Here is a 15935-nt window from a genome sequence, read left to right on the forward strand (position 1 = left end):
TAAAAATTTTACCAATATTCTTTCTGTCAGTGAACAGCTTTCCCTTTCCCTTCACAGGAAGAGAAAAGAGACTTCTTCAAGAAATGAGGAAAATTGTGTCCATGTCCCAAACACATCCCCACATCTCGACCTCAGTATCCACATAACATTCTCAATTTAAGGCAACAGTGGTCTTGTCAGAACAAGCTAGTTCTCTCTTCCGTGCAGCGGCTGATGGAGTAATAGAAGCACACCATGGTTTGATTCCCTTGCTTCAGTTCTGTCAGTGGTGGTGTTGTGACAGCTTACAGAAAGCCCCAGCTGAAGTAAGATGGCTTTGCTGCAGAAAGTTTTTGTCTTTTTTGATTCTTCTCTTTGGTACAACCAAGCAGTACTTCCTTCTTTATAGAAATCCGGTTGATGAGCATGGTGAAGTTTAGGTACTCTTTTCTTCCGTTCTTGCTCTTTCTAATCTTATAGATGGAGAACCTAAGCTCTTTATAAGGCAAGCAATCTTCACCTGGCAATGTCTCTGACTTTGGGATGCTTTTCTCCCACTGCTTTCTCTGCTTCCATCTCTTGAGCAGTTCTTTGGATTGGTTAATGTTTATTAAGCTCACTAAACCCTTACAGGAAGGATGCTAGGACTAAAATCATAGATACCTCTCCAGAGACCATCTAGTCCTTTCCCAATCATTTCTCACAGACCATGCTTCCTAGACTAACGAACACTTCATTCCTTTCCCCTGTATTTCTTCAGAGTCTCAAGACCCCCGAAAAAGGGATTTTCAGGTTGCTCTGTCCTTTCTAACAGGTTCTATCCTCCATAATAAAACAATTAAAACAATGATAATAACAAAAATAACTACAATTCAAAATGTAGTCCCAGTTGCCTAAAATGAAGTGTCCAATATGAGATGTTTCTTCTCTTTTGAATCCTTCTTTTTTTTTCCCCTGAATTTTAATCTCCATCGAACTTTCTTAAGTAGCTTCCAAGTATTTGCATTTCAATTTTGGAAAGAAACTGTCCACTATTATCAAAAGTCAGAGCAATTGGAGCTCAGGCAATCTGAAAACACTGTCCACTTGTCTTCTATCTAAGCACCCAAGCTGCAGGCATGAAGAATTAAAACTCTTTTAAAACCATATGTGCAAAATTGTGCTTTTTTTTCCCTCAAATGACAAGTTGAGTCACAAGTCACTCATTCCCCATCACAAGGGAAGCCAAACCTAGGGCTTCCAAGGATGTCTTCTTCTGTGATCTTTCCTATAACTGGTCTATGTATGACAGAAAACAAAACCAAAAGTTTATTAATTCCTAAGAGACTTCAAATATTAGCAATTCTGTCAATATCTGGATGCTTGCAGGTTTGTATGCATTTTTTCTTCCCACATTTGTTTAGAAAGTACTGTCTGCCCTTCAACTAGGTCTTCTTCCTGGCCTGCATGGGAGGGATTCAATCCCAAAGTGCCACATTTGCCAGGTTTCCCAAACTTTTGCCATCACTTACAGGTTGTTGTCCCAGCTTTTTGCTTGGGCAAACCGATAGACCGAGCAAAAAGAAGGAGCTTGGTGACTCCTAAAAGTCCCTGAAAAAGGCAGAAGGAAGCTTCAGTGTCACAAGACAGGGCAAGGATTACTTCTGGTACCCCCATACAGTTCCAACCCCCTGTAGCCCATGGACAATAGACTCCAAAGGAGTCCCACTCTCAAGAGCAGAGACAAGCCCCTCTTTTTGATAGGGCAGTGAAAACAAAGTGCTTTAGGCAGGATTCTTGATGCTGCAAGCCAAGCATTTCTTTACCAGCAATAGTAGTTCACAAAAGATGAAACTTGCAAACAAACCTGCTGAACCAGCAGCCTGAACATTGAGTAGGAAGAGATGTCCTGAGCAGTAAACCATATAACTTTTCAAATTCAGACAGCAACTCAGAGGGAAATGGTATAGGAAGAAAATCTGTGGTTTATGTCTCCCTGTTATGCACTGTGTCCCTATATGGAAAGTCCTTTCTGCTCAGGCTTGAAGGTTTTCAGTGGTTTGCTGTGTATACTTCCAGCAAAATTACACAGCCCTTTTCAGATCAACAGGAAATGTTTCTCTTCTTTCAGACATCACAGAGACCCCTCTCCTTAAAGCCTTGCTTAGGCACCAAATCCAGCTCGGTGAGTCTCTTTTATGCTCTCTGGAACACATGTGGTCATGTTCTGTATCGCTGGTTTTATTGAAACTACATAGATTTTCTAGGAAATGACCAAATCCAGCTATAACTGTAGCACAAGGCAGTGTCACAGCTTTTGGGGAATGCTGTAGGAAACCACCCAGCAGTCCTGGAGAAAATGGTCAAGAGCTGCTGCCAAAAACCTACAAACCTGAAGTGTAGCCTTGCTGTAGCTTGCTACACACTTGTACAAAGTGTCCTCAGGGAGCAGATAAGTGGCTATATTATTCATTACTCCTGGTTTATAACGATCACTTACATAGGCCTCCATCAGCTGGAGGCTGTTGCAGCTGCAGTGCCAATGGCATTGGTGAGGTGAATGTTTTAAAACAATAAATGCATGACACCAGCCTCTACACTCAACTGCGCCTCCCACCTCTGAAGCAAAAATGTATCATCTTAACCACTTTCTGTTATTTTAATCTCTTTCTTTTTATTGCTTTTAATCCTGCCGTGTCGCATCATAAAAGGGAACGAGCTGCAGATTCCAGCTTGCCTCATACAACAGGCTCTTGGAAGTGAAAGATCATTACAGAAATTCCAATAGATGTTCAAGAAAGGGGTCTACACCACAGAGTGCAGTGTGGTGTAAACCAGCTCAAGCAGTCTGCACCACATAGCTGGAAGGAAGGTAGTTCTACCAGCACAGTGCTCTGCCTGACCTAATTAGCTTGGAAACCTCTGGACCTTGACTTGGGTCTCTTTGCAATGCTCACCTAAGGCAAGCATGATGCTATTTAACTTGGCACACTAACAGTTTGCATAGTATAAACACATCCTAATTTTTCTTACAGATTGTTTTTCACTAGTGATGATAAAACAATGTAGAAATGACGTACAAGTCAATCAGTGATAATGAACATGAAGAATACTTTGGTGGTGGTGTTTCAACAGAGACAAGAATTTCATTTTAAAAGCACATGTTCTGGATGCCAGATATTTCACACCACTTTCTGTTGAGCTGCAGAAGTGTCTAGAGCAGCTAGAAATACTCAGATCTTATTGAATTCAGCTACCCAGTCTTAACCCAGAAGTTCAGATACTGACTGCTCCAGTTCCAGCTGGAGCAGAACAAGTATACACCCACAAAGTCTTTATCCCTCAATTCTGTACTCATCCTGGAAACTAAGTGTTTCCAGAAAAGAAGAACCATGCCCTTGACTCTTGTAATAATGTTTTGCAACACAGATCACACAGGAAGTGCTGTTTCCTATTTTCAGACATAGGGTTTAACTATGTGCTTTTTCACGAAGAAGAAGACACAGTCAGACAGCCCCAGCTTCATAAATCAGTAAGTAGCTTATTTTTTTTCTTTTTTACATGTAAATGTGTATATGCGGTTACAGATTCACTCTGTGGGGAAGTATATGTGCCCAATGACAGTTTTTTTGTACTAGAAACTTACTGGGTCTTCATTTTGAAGCTGTTCCAGGAGATCGGTAGCTTGAAGATGCATTCTGCTAAGGATATAAACCAATAAGATGTGAAATCCTTCACGTTTAACCTAACCTCTCCAAATCTAAGCCACATCTTGCTCTGTGAGATTCAGATGCTCTGTATCATCTCCTCATCTTTATCCTATCACATGGTTTCTTCGTATTAGTCAAGCATTTAATCTGTTAATGGTGGTGTTTCATTGTCATGTTATAGAGGGGTATGTTCTTTGGGATCAGTTCTGCTTTTTAGTGTGATGTTTCCGAGCCACCACATTTGAAAGCCTGTACCCTATATCTCAGCTGGAGACACCAGTTTGACAGCTAGCCATAATATGGCTTTCAATTTTTGTTAACAAGGTTTTCTATGAATAAAATTCATTGGTATTACACTGGAATTGTACTCTTTTCATACACAAGGAATGGTGAGCTCCTCTGCTTGGATAAAAGAGACTTGCCACATGGGTATTAGCGAAAATAGCTACAACAACCTAAGAATATAATTTGTGTGTGTATGTGTAATATATCAAATATGCAGCTATAGCAACATTTGCTTTCATGGGAAAACAGCACTGTGATTTGCAAGGAACTGTTGACAGTGCCAGACCAGTGGGCTTGAACTCTGCGTGGAGACCCTTAAAACAATACCATGACAGGGACATGATCCCACCACATAAGCGGCGATCTCCACTCCAGACTATTATCCTTCTTTCTTATATTTGAGTTCATCCCCAGAATGGTTGTGACTACAACTGTTGTTTGAATTACTCTGAATTCAATATTTCATCTGAAGCAGTTTAAGAAGAGACACTGGGGAAAACCCATAACACTGAACAGGCATACTAGCACAGGACTTTGTCTAGACAAGAGAAAAGTTCTCTCAAACATATAGTCATGATTCAGAGGAAGACATTGAATAGCTGTCACAAGTATCTCTTTCTCAGAGTGCTCATTTTCAGTGCTTATGCTGCTCTTTTACTGTACATTTGTTTAGGTAAGAAAGCCTCCTACTTCTTTTGTCTTGTGACCACATAGACTGACTCTATTTAAATGCATAAAAGCTCAGAATTTTTGCAAGAGTGTCTTTCTGGGTTTGGTGGGGAATGGAAACAATTGGATCCTGAGGCTTCACAGGGAATTAAGACTGTTTCTTCCAGCCTGGAACATGTTTTTCCTTGAAAGTTCTGCAGGGATGAAGAAACCTCCTCAGTTAGGAGGCAGTTCTGAGGAGCTCTTTCTAATGCTCAGCTCTTATGACAGAACAAATGGTTTCCAAAGCGAGGTTTCGTTTTGGAAGGGACTGTCTAGTAAGGCTGCACCTTGGTCGCCTGCTTTTGCAGAAATCATCCAGACTTCCTGTTAGCAACCAAAAGTATCCTGTACATTCAGAGACTGTGGGCAGGAGAGCGGGCACTGATGGCTACATGCAGTCCATAAAACAAATGAGAAAGCCCCACAAATGAAAATCATGAAGACTTCCTGAATATTCATTTGTCATTTTGGAAGGAAAGTAAGAGGGAAATAAGCCAAATAATCACAATTTCTCAAATCATAATCTCTCCGAAGAGCCCATTTACATGTACAGCACAAGAGCAGAGGTAGCTGGCGATTTCTTGCTTACACACCTATATGATGGTTCATGCCTAGATAATTTTACAGACAAACCCAGACTTCTTGCCAAGGAAGTCTGAAGAAGATGTTCCTTTCAGCATGAAAATGAAAAGCTCAGATTGGGTGTTAGGAACAAGTTCTTCCCAGAAAGGGTTGTCAAGCACTGGAATAGGCTGCCCAGAGAAGTGGTTGAGTCACCATTCCTGGAGGTATTTAAAAGACCTGTAGATGTGGTACTGAGGGACATGATTTAGTGGTGGACTTGACAGTGTGAGGTAATGATTGGACTTGATGATCTTAAGAGTCTTTTCCAACCCAAATTATTCTATGATTCTACAATTCTATGATTCTATATATATGAGTGTATATGTGTGTATACTTGTGCGTATACACATGAAGAAAATTGTTTTAACACTGTGTAATCAATAGAATTTGTTCAAGAAAACTATTTGTATTACATATATATCCACTGGGGTAAGGACCCAGATTAAACTAGGTCCTCTAGGTCCTGAATGTTCTGTGACTTCTACAGCTGAGTAGGCTGGCACAAGCTTAAGGCACACAGAAATTTCACATGCTACAGCTCAGAATGACCCACCATGTAATGAAATTCAGCTTCTACCAAAAAGCAGACCAGGAACCTGCCTCTGCGTCACTCCAGCTATGAGCTGAGCTTCTTCAGTTACATTCAGTCTTGCAGAACTCAAGCACAGAGAGAATGAAGTTGGTGGTTTTGAGCATGTGGTCTCTGCAAAAGACATCTGCAATCACACAGGATAGACCTCAGCATTGAAAAGAGGTGCAAGGTGGGACTACAGGCAGGAAAGGACAAAGATTGCTGCACCACATGAGTGGTCATGGATCACAGAGCAAGATGGGGCAGACGCGCTACCTGCAGTCTTTTGTGTCCGGAGCGGTCTGTTGCTTTTGTCAAGAGAAAACCAAATTGCCTTTGTCGAGGCATCAAATTGCCAAGAAAATGCAGATTTCAAACCCATGAACGTGCTGTGAACAGCCACCAATCTGCCACAAAGTGCCTGACAAAAGCAGTCCCTGCACACACAGTGTGTAGACGAGGCTCTCAGTGACATGGCAGTGCTGGGGAACAGCTGGACTTCATGATCTTAAAGGTCTTTCCCAACCTGGTTGATTCTATGATTCTATGATGACACAGGGAGAAAGAACAGCCCTTTCACCAGATAGCAAATAGTTCTATTTGAGTGGCTACCAAATGCATCTATTTCACTTTCCCCTTGAATGAGCAGGAAGCACATTTGGACCCTCTGACACCCATCTGCACAAAATCCTCTTCCCAGCTTCTCATGGGACACAGGAATTCTTCTGTTTTCTCTGGGGGTCTGTGAGAAGACAGTTCTCAACTTTTCAGAGAACCGAATCACACAAAACTATGCTTCTGCATCTAGCTCACGGTCCTACCAAGGATGTGGGAAAGGGGAAGGGTTTGGTGACAGGAAGGTCTGATGTCTAAGTTGCAAGCCTTTATCTGCTCCCACTCTAACAGAACTTGCCTGAGGGCTTTCACAGCTCTGCTGCACACTTAACTCCTTGAAAAGGAAGCCTAGTCCCCCCAGCAGCCCCCAAAACCAAAACTGGAGGGACAGAGAGTTTGGGCAACCCTTGCACTTCCTCATTGGAAACACTGACGAACAAAGGATGAGGGACAATGTCAAACAACTGCTGCACATAAAGAACTGTTAGTGCACACTCATGGTGGTGGCCATATCTACGTTTTACCTTTGTGCCCCCTCTAAGACACTTGGCCAATCTAAACCCAGGAGATCCTGAATCACAGCTGCGAAACAGCTACTGGAACAAGGAATCAAAACTTCTTTCATCCTTGAGCACTGGGAAGGTCTTTCAGTCGACAGGGAGATGTCACAACAGCTACAGGAGTCATAGGCCATGCTGAGAGCAACTGTCATCTTTTATGCCATTTGCCAAGGTGTTTGCTTATCTGTTCTTTCTGCAGGACTTTGGAGTGTTTTCATTCCAGAGCTACCCAAAACCACCAAGCCTCCATGAGCTACGCCTGACCCAGGCTCTGTAAAAGACACAGTATTTGACATCTTAACCCAGGCCAACGGTGCTGACTTCCTACTCTGCAACACCCAGACAGCAGGTCCCCAGGTGCGTATGTTCAGTACTATGCAAAGGTCATTTCTACACTTCCAGTGACCTGGTTCCCATGGGCGTTAAGGCTCTCAGGAAGTCACCAACAACCTGAACAAGTGGCAGTCAGTTAGGTTTCACCCATGCCACAGGCCCTTTGCGGGCACTGGTTTACATTCTCCCAGTGCCTAGTCCTTCTTGAGTGAGGGCTACAGTATGGGCTGGCAGGATGAGAAGGTGGCCAGGTCCCAAGGAGAAGCAAGGTACACTTTGTATGCCAGATGCTGTGCTTGCCTGTTGTTGCTTTGCTGGTTCTATCCATCCCTTTGGAAAGCCACTGATGAGCACAACAGCCTCAAACTACCCACTGCTCAGACTAAATTAATCACTCCTCTGCTTCTGGCTCGGTCAGGCAGCTGACAGGCTCTGCTGAGGAGGAAAAACACACCAGAGAGAGTACACATAGGAAGTTACCCTCAGCACACTTCCAACAGGTAGCAATATGACTTCCTACACCCGGGTCAGGGCAACCCCAGGCACAGCTACATGTTGGGCAGAGAAGAGATTCAGAGCAGCCTGAGGAGAAGGACTTGGGGGTGCTGGTTGATGAGAAACTGAACACGAGCCACTTCGGTGTGCGCTTGAGCCCAGAAACCCCCCGTGTGCTGGGCTGCATCAAAAGCAGTGTGAGCAGCAGGTCGAGGGAGGTGATCCTGCCCCTCTGCTCTGCTCTTGTGAGACCCCACTTGCAGCACTGTGTGCAGTGCTGGTGTCCAACATGAGAAGGACATGGAGCTGTTGGAGCAAGTCCAGAGGAGGCCACGAGGATGATCAGGGGCTGGAGCACCTCCCGTATGAAGACAGGCTGAGAGCATTGGGGCTGTTCAGCCTGGAGAAGAGAAGCTGCGTGGAGACCTCAGAGCAGCTTCCAGTGTCTGAAGGGGGCTACAAGGATGCTGGAGAGGGACTCTTCATCAGGGACTGTAGTGATAGGACAAGGGGTGATGGGTTCAAACTGCAACAGGGCAAGTTCAGGTTGGATCTAAGGCAGAAGTTCTTCTCTATGAGGGTGCTGAGGCACTGGCACAGGGTGCCCAGAGAAGCTGTGGCTGCCCCATCCCTGGCAGTGTTCAAGGCCAGGCTGGACGGGGCTTGGAGCAACCTGCTCTAGTATATGAGGTGTCCCTGCCCATGGCAGGGGGTTGGAACTGGATGAGCTATAAGGTCCTTTCCAACCCAAACCATTCTATGATTCACAGGTGCAGAGATGGGTTTCCTGGGAGCTCTGCAATTTCATTCTCATCCACACCTTGAGGCAGAAATGCTCATGTGCTCAACAGCAAAAAGCATTCCAGAGGAGGACACCAGCGTGTTTTGTTCCCATCACTGCCAAGCTTGGAGTTTTCTCTAGTTTAACATCCTTCTCTTCCTTTCCAGACCAACGCACAATGGAAAACCACACCACAGACGCAGACAACTGGGAACTGACAACAACATATGACTATGGTGAAGCAGCACCGTGTGAGGGAACAGAGGAAAAGCACTTAGCAGCAAAGCTTTTGCCACCACTTTATTCTTTGGTGGTGATATTTGGCCTCACAGGCAACATGCTTGTTGTCCTTATCCTGGTAAAATACAAGAGATTGAGGAGTATGACTGACATCTACCTGCTCAATTTGGCAATTTCTGATTTGCTCTTTGTATTTTCTCTCCCTTTCTGGGCTTATTATGCTGTTCACGACTGGATTTTTGGGGAGGCGCTGTGCAGAATTCTCTCTGGTGTCTACCTCCTTGGCTTCTACAGTGGGATTTTCTTCATAATCCTGCTGACCTTAGACAGGTATCTGGCCATAGTGCACGCAGTGTTTGCTCTGAAAGCCAGGACAGTTACCTACGGCATCCTCACCAGCGTGGTCACTTGGGCTGTAGCAGTGTTTGCTTCTGTTCCTGGGATGGTATTCCACAAAACTCAGAAGGAAAATGCACGTTATACTTGCAGTGCTCATTATCCAAGTGGTACCAGAATCAACTGGAAGTACTCCTATACTTTAAAGATGAACATCCTGGGACTTATTGTTCCAATGGTTATTATGATTTTCAGTTACTCACAAATTCTAAAAACACTACTGAGGTGTAAGAATGAGAAGAAACAGAAAGCAGTCAGGCTTATTTTTGTGATCATGATCTTTTACTTCATCTTCTGGACACCGTTCCATGTTTCGTCTTTTCTGCACACATTTCAACGTGTACTTTTTGTCGTAACTTGTGAAATTGAAGGTCAGCTGTATAAAGCAATCCAAGTGACAGAAACAATCTCCATGATCCACTGTTGTATCAACCCTGTGATCTATGCATTTGTTGGAGAAAAGTTTAGGAAGTACCTCTGTGCCTTCTTCAGAAAGCACGTTGCTGCCCACCTCTGCAGGAAATGCCCAGCTCTTTATCATGAGAAACTAGAAAGAGTTACTTCCACATTCACATCATCCACTGCAGAGCATGACATCTCTACTGGACTGTAAAGATACCCTAAAACATTAGTTAGGAATTGTTGTGTCACTTGCTTTGCCTTAGGGACCGCCTGATGCTGTTGAAGGTCTTTCTGTCAACCGCTACTGAATGACCCTCAATTCTTGTGGTTAACTGTTCCCTGGGGTTATATATAGCATTTTCCATTCTTAAACTAAGAGGATCATGGAGTTCTCCAGAACATCAAGATTTGAGTGGGGCCTAAAACAGTATAATTCTGTTTCTTCGCCTAAATTCTATCCAATGAACCAATGCTAGTGAGATCTACCTGGGGGCAATACAGTATTGAAGAGGTTAAGGAGTAATATGTCATCTCACAAGAGCCATTTACCGGTGCGTGAACGCTGTAAGATGAACACTGGGATGAAGCTTTGAGGATAGATATACCTGTTTAGTATTCAGCATTAATGGGGCAACTTTTGCAAGTGACTGTATCCTGTCTGCAACATGGTCATAGGCTTTTGATAGGGGGAGGCTTTTAGTTTTCTTCATTTCCAGCCCCTTATTTCCCCTACATGAATAAAAGATATTTCCATGAAAAGGAATTTGAGGATGAATATGCGATAGATCAATGTTATATATCTCCTCTGATGGGAGAGTTGACACACCTTTATCTCACAGGGCCATTTAACTCAGGGATTTAGCTGTTAGCTAACTGTAGTAATTTTAACATAATCCTTTTGACTATAGGCTAAGTTATAGTATTTTTAATGTAGCTCTTTAATGTTATGCCTGCCATATCATGGTTCAGTTCCTAACATTTTCCAAAGTGGGCTTTGTGGATGCAGTTTTTCCCCAAGAAAGCTGCACTTAACCAATAAAAGCCCCTGAGCAGAGATCTGCAAGGCCAGAATGACAGTCACCTTGGTGTTTGCTATGCAACATTCTGTGTTAAAAAAGTACCAGGACTCGCTGAAGGATTCTGGAGACCATGAGCACAGCACTGAGTGGAGGCCTCCCTAGTTCTGGGCAGGTAAATCACGTGTGTAGAGGAAGACTTTACATGGCAGATGCAGCAAGTGTGTCAGGTTAGGCTCCTGCCTGAGAAAAACATGCTCTTCACAGACCCGAAGTGTGATGCTTGGGATACATCTTTAGGCAGACAGTAGCCTTGGAACTGCAAAAGCAGCCAACTGCAGACAAGTGTGCCTGGAGAAGAGTGCTCATGGCCTACTGGAGCCACAGCTAGAACTGCATGCTGATTGAAGACTCGAGACCATTAGTCAACTGGTGTCCTATGGCCATGTATTTATGCCATTACTGTAAAAGAAAGTGGTGTTCTGGTTAGCAAACATCATTCCAGAGGAGGACACCAGCGTGTTTCATTGTTAGCATGATGTTAGCAAAGAGGAAGAGGGAGAACTTCTTGCTTCAAACTGTAAGGAAGTGCAGGTGAACACTTTATATAAGTGAATTGTCCTCCTGCTTTTTTCCCCATTTACTTCACGGGGCACCACTCATGCAGGTAAGGCCTTGCTCATGGAAATCTGGAAGTTCAACTAACCTCCAGGCAACGTGAGGACACAAGAGGGGATTCCACGCTAATTAACATTAGGCACCTGATTCAGATGCCTAAATTAACAGCAAATCTCTTCAAGGTCCCTCAGTGGTCAGCAGAGAAAAAGAGATGCCGAAGTCAGAAGCAGATATATGATTTAAATAGGAAGATTACCCATCCAACTGCAGGAGGAACATAGAAAAGCCTCTTCATTTACGTATCAGATATCTTAATCCAGGTGGTGCAAATACTCTTCTCCCTCAAGCCTTGTAACATCAAACACTGCTTCTGTTAGTCGTTAGTTTTTATCTGATCAGCTATTATAATCTGGTGACTGTCTTGTGATGTTAATAGCCACAAAACAAAAGACCAAAAACTATCCCCACAGTAAACTTTGCTTGGAAATAATATTTTTCCTTCCTTTTGTGTTTTTTTACTGCACTAAAGTGAAAGCACCTTTTTAATATTAAAGCAGAAATCAGTTCAGTGTGATACAAATCCTGCTGTAACTGTGATGTTTCTACTGCCATAGCTCAAATTCTTGCCTAGTTGGAATTATGTTTCTTTCTGTTTTCATATTATTGAAGCGAAATTAATAAAATCAGTATCTGAAAAACAATGTAAACCCTGTAGCCCATGTTCTTCTCCATGAGTAAAAGGGCATCAGCTCTGCTCATAGAACAGAGGTGGCAAAAACAAGCAACCCCAGATTTAAACCCTTGCCATACCACACTCCAGCAAAAGAAACCAAACGGAGAACTATCTGCCCAGTCCAGAAGCTACTGTAACTGGCACAGATTTATCTACCCACAAGCTTGAGTAGAGGGCACTGTAATATCTTTAGGAAAAATCTGGGGCCACAGGTTTTAGGTGGGTGAAATCTGGAGAAACAGGGCTCTGTGTGTTATAAATAGGTGAAGAGGAGGTATAAAGGAGCGTAATAACAGATGACACTCCTAATATTGGGATAAAGACCTTTAACATTGGGATGAAGACTCCATAGACTTTCTGCAGCTAATTTCAGATCTCCTTACACTGTATAGAGAGACCCCAGCCAAGTGATGTGCCTGATCTCCCAAGTTTTATGTGTAAGGAAATTCAAGCATTTAAAGCTCAATATGGAAATATGCTTCTACTTCACCATGTCATTCTCCCTGCTCCACTGCCCCAATTCCTTTCTTCAGCCTACAGTCCATACCTCCTCCTCTCCCCTGCACACTCTTTTCATCTGTCCACCACGGGATAAGATAAATTCTATACCCACTGCCTTTGTTTGCTGAATTTAATTTCCTAAATTTTGCTAGCAGAAACACAAACAAACTAAACCTAAAGATTAGCTTATTGTTATGTGCCCAGGCAGGATAATCCTGTGTCTTCCCTGTGACTTTGCAATGAGACAAGCAAAGCTGTGGATAGTTTTGTGGTGTATTTTGAGTCTTAATGTCAGATGTGGCTGCAGCATGGTATAGCTACAAGGCAGACAGATAGGTACAAACTAGGCTACCAGGGCTTCAGGCAGTCTGGTCACAGTGGGATGGAACTACACATGGGGAAGGTTTAACCCGATGCCCAGTGTTTCTATGAAAGAGGACACAAGTTACCTTGGCAAAGAAGTGGGGGAAATTTTACATACAGGAGACAAATATTCCATAACTCAAGTTCTGCAGGGAAAAGCACTGCGATGAAGATCCAGTGTGTATGTAAGAGCTAGAGAAGTATGAAGGCACACCAGGGTTGTTACAGCAGAGAGGAAACTAACACAAGGAAGAATCACTTCTTGCCTGGGAGGCATCTGAGCCATCCTGGCGACATACTGAGGAAACGAAAGCAAGCATTTGAGAGAGTGTACAAGTAGCACTAGAACAGCAAAAAGATTCAAGATGGACCTCTGTGAACACTGCAAGTAGATTGTTGCTTTACAACACATGTTGAACAGTGTCCTGGTTTCAGCTGTGACAGAGTTTCACAGCTTTGTGAAAATTCATAGAATCCCAGAATCCCAGATTGGTTTGGGTTGGAATGTGTGACCTTAAAGCTCATCCACTTCCAACGCCCTACCATGGGCAGGGACACCTTCCACTAGACTAGGTTGCTCCAAGCCCTGTCCAACCTGACCTTGAACACTGCCAGGGATGGGGCAGCCACAGCTTCTCTGGGCACCCTGTGCCAGTGCCTCAGCACCCTTACAGGGAAGAACTTCTTCCTTAGATCTAACCTGAACTTCCCCTGTTTCAGTTTGAACCCATCACCCCTTGTCCTATCGCTACAGTCTCTGATGAAGAGTCCCTCTCCAGCATCCTTGTAGCCCCTTTCAGACACTGGAAGCTGGTCTGAGGTCTCCACGCAGCTTCCCTTCTCCAGGCTGCACAGAAGGATGTTTGACTAGAAATATGTAGTGAAGACATTGCTTTGTACCCATATTCTGGTGACACAGGAGCTGTATGTTATTCAGAAGATGGAATGGTAGGGAAAAGAACTGCTGTAAGGTTTGCTTAACTGCAAAGAGTTGTAATACCTGTGCCAGGGATGGCAATCTCTGTTTGAGTGTTTTGAGTCTGAAATGACTGGTCCAGGGAAGGTGGGGCCACAGCACTGAACCGGAGGCAGGCAGCATTGTCAGATGCATAGGCCACTGCACAACCCCTCAAATGATGATCAGCTTTGCAGAGCTGTCTACAAGGTTATGCCAGGAGGACACTAACCAAATGATGCTAACAACACAACCTACCCCAGTACCAGACGTTCTGAATGGAATGGAGACCAAGTGGATGGAAGTGAAAGAGCCATTTGGGCAGGGACGCTCTCATGAGGTATGGACAATTACAGACTACACCTAATCTTTGGCGCCCAAAGGTACATTCTGGTTCCTGGGTCCTGGCGCATACCTTGTCATTGTGGAGGCTCTGTCCATCCTTTCTATGACCTAGTTTTCACTGGGAAATGATTTGGTGTGTGATTTTCCCAGCCTGCCAGGATACACTGAGGAGTATTTCTGTTTCACAGTGGAGATAGCCCCAAAAAGCACCTCAAGACCAGAATCGATGTACTATAAATGTACCTGAAAACAGCAAAGTGTGAGTATTAAAGGTCTAATGTAAAAATGAGAGTCTGAGAGCCGAAAATTTGTGAAGTGCATAGCTGTGGCCCAAAAGGAAAATCTGTTGTTCTGTGATAACCCCTTATATATAGAACAGGGCAGCATACACCAGAGCCCTGGATAAAAGCGGTAGAAGGAAGCAATGCTCTCTTCCTCCTTGCTGTATAAGGAAACACAGCTGGTTCAGGAAGAGCATCTTGGGCAAAGCCAAACCAAAAATAATACCATGACAATGGGATGAAGATGTGCTGCAATGGATAATTATGGATGTCCAAGTTTTGCGAGAGATTAAAACCCAGAAAGAACTAGTGAAGAACTAGCATTAACCCAGGTTAAAAACACTTGTCTCTCCAGAGTTTGTTTTTGTAACTCAGCTTCCTCAAACCTGTGAATGTGTGAACTGTTTTGTTGGGTTTTTTACTAGTCTCCATGACAGAAATCTTAGGGCGTGATACATAACATTTCCCCCCCACCCCCTATTTTCCTCACGGATGTAAGATGGGGTGTGATTGTAGTGGCAGTAACAGATCAGTCACAAGAACTTGAGAGCCTGAAAGAAAAGGCTGACAAGAAAAAAAAGTAGTTTTAGCTGCATTCAGCCTCTTCAAAACAAAGACATTGAACTGTTACTGCTGAAATAAAGTATATGCTAATACTAAGCTAATTTGGACATGGATTCTGTGAATATAGCAAGTAGCAAAATGAGATACAACTAGGAGAACCAACAGAAAAAGGAATACATCCAGTCTGTGCCTGCATGTCTTCATTAGACCTCTCCTCCAGATGAAAAGGAGGATTTGCTTTGCTGTAGTCATAGATTTTGATACGAGCATTGTGAACTATCTTATTGTGTATCTCTAAGAAAAGTATATGCCATTCTGTCCCAGGCCTTTTTCTTCCCCAGTATTTCTTCTTCAGGTAGTGCAAGTTTATTACACATTGAATGGAAACTGCTAGTTGCATTTTCAAATGTCTTGATGACATTTGTATGCCACATCTGGTGTGTGTCATGGTAGACATTTCAGCACTGGTGTGGACTTCACATTACTGGTGACATCTCCTTGTGGAGTACCACACCATTTAGATACTGGATACTTCAGTGTGATGGCCTGATTACTGTGAAGATGAATCATATAATCAGTCACTAGATAGAAAAGATTGGCAGTGTACATGGCTGCACGCTTGCTGAGTACACCAAATTGAGCCCCACAGGTAAGGAATGAAACCTATTACTATTCTAGGAATGTCTTTACAGAGGCAATGAGTGTCACAACACTAAACGTGCCTCCTACTCATCTATGAAATAAAACCGTAACAGGTAAAATTCTGAGCTATATCAACCCACTGCGTGATTCCTTTTATTACTGAACAATAGCTTCAATTACTTGCTAAAATTAGGAGGTTCACCTGCAGGTAAAGATTCTTAAATGTGCTGTAGCTC

General features: G+C 43.5%; 1 protein-coding gene across 2 annotated transcripts; it reads left to right on the plus strand.

The window, feature by feature from the left end:
• The first annotated feature begins 3438 nt into the window (after window positions 1–3438).
• On the plus strand, window positions 3439–11805 carry LOC115616641 (C-C chemokine receptor type 5-like). 2 transcript variants are annotated; one of them, XM_030506153.1, is made up of 3 exons: window positions 3439–3490; window positions 7234–7391; window positions 8811–11805. In XM_030506153.1, the coding sequence occupies exon 3, from the start codon at window positions 8822–8824 to the stop codon at window positions 9890–9892; it is 1071 nt and encodes a 356-aa protein (XP_030362013.1). In that variant the 5' UTR covers window positions 3439–3490; window positions 7234–7391; window positions 8811–8821; the 3' UTR covers window positions 9893–11805. The 2 variants fall into 2 exon arrangements, with proteins under 2 accessions (XP_030362013.1, XP_030362022.1); XM_030506162.1 differs by lacking the exon at window positions 7234–7391 and having other exon boundaries at window positions 3452–3490.
• The last annotated feature ends 4130 nt before the right edge of the window (window positions 11806–15935 follow it).

This window comes from Strigops habroptila, chromosome 1 (assembly GCF_004027225.2).
Source record: "Strigops habroptila isolate Jane chromosome 1, bStrHab1.2.pri, whole genome shotgun sequence".
Lineage (NCBI taxonomy): Eukaryota > Metazoa > Chordata > Aves > Psittaciformes > Psittacidae > Strigops > Strigops habroptila.

Coding starts and splice junctions, on each gene's coding strand:
- LOC115616641 (XM_030506153.1), top strand. CDS start 8,822: ATGGAAAACCACACCACAGACGCAGACAACTGGGAACTGACAACAACA.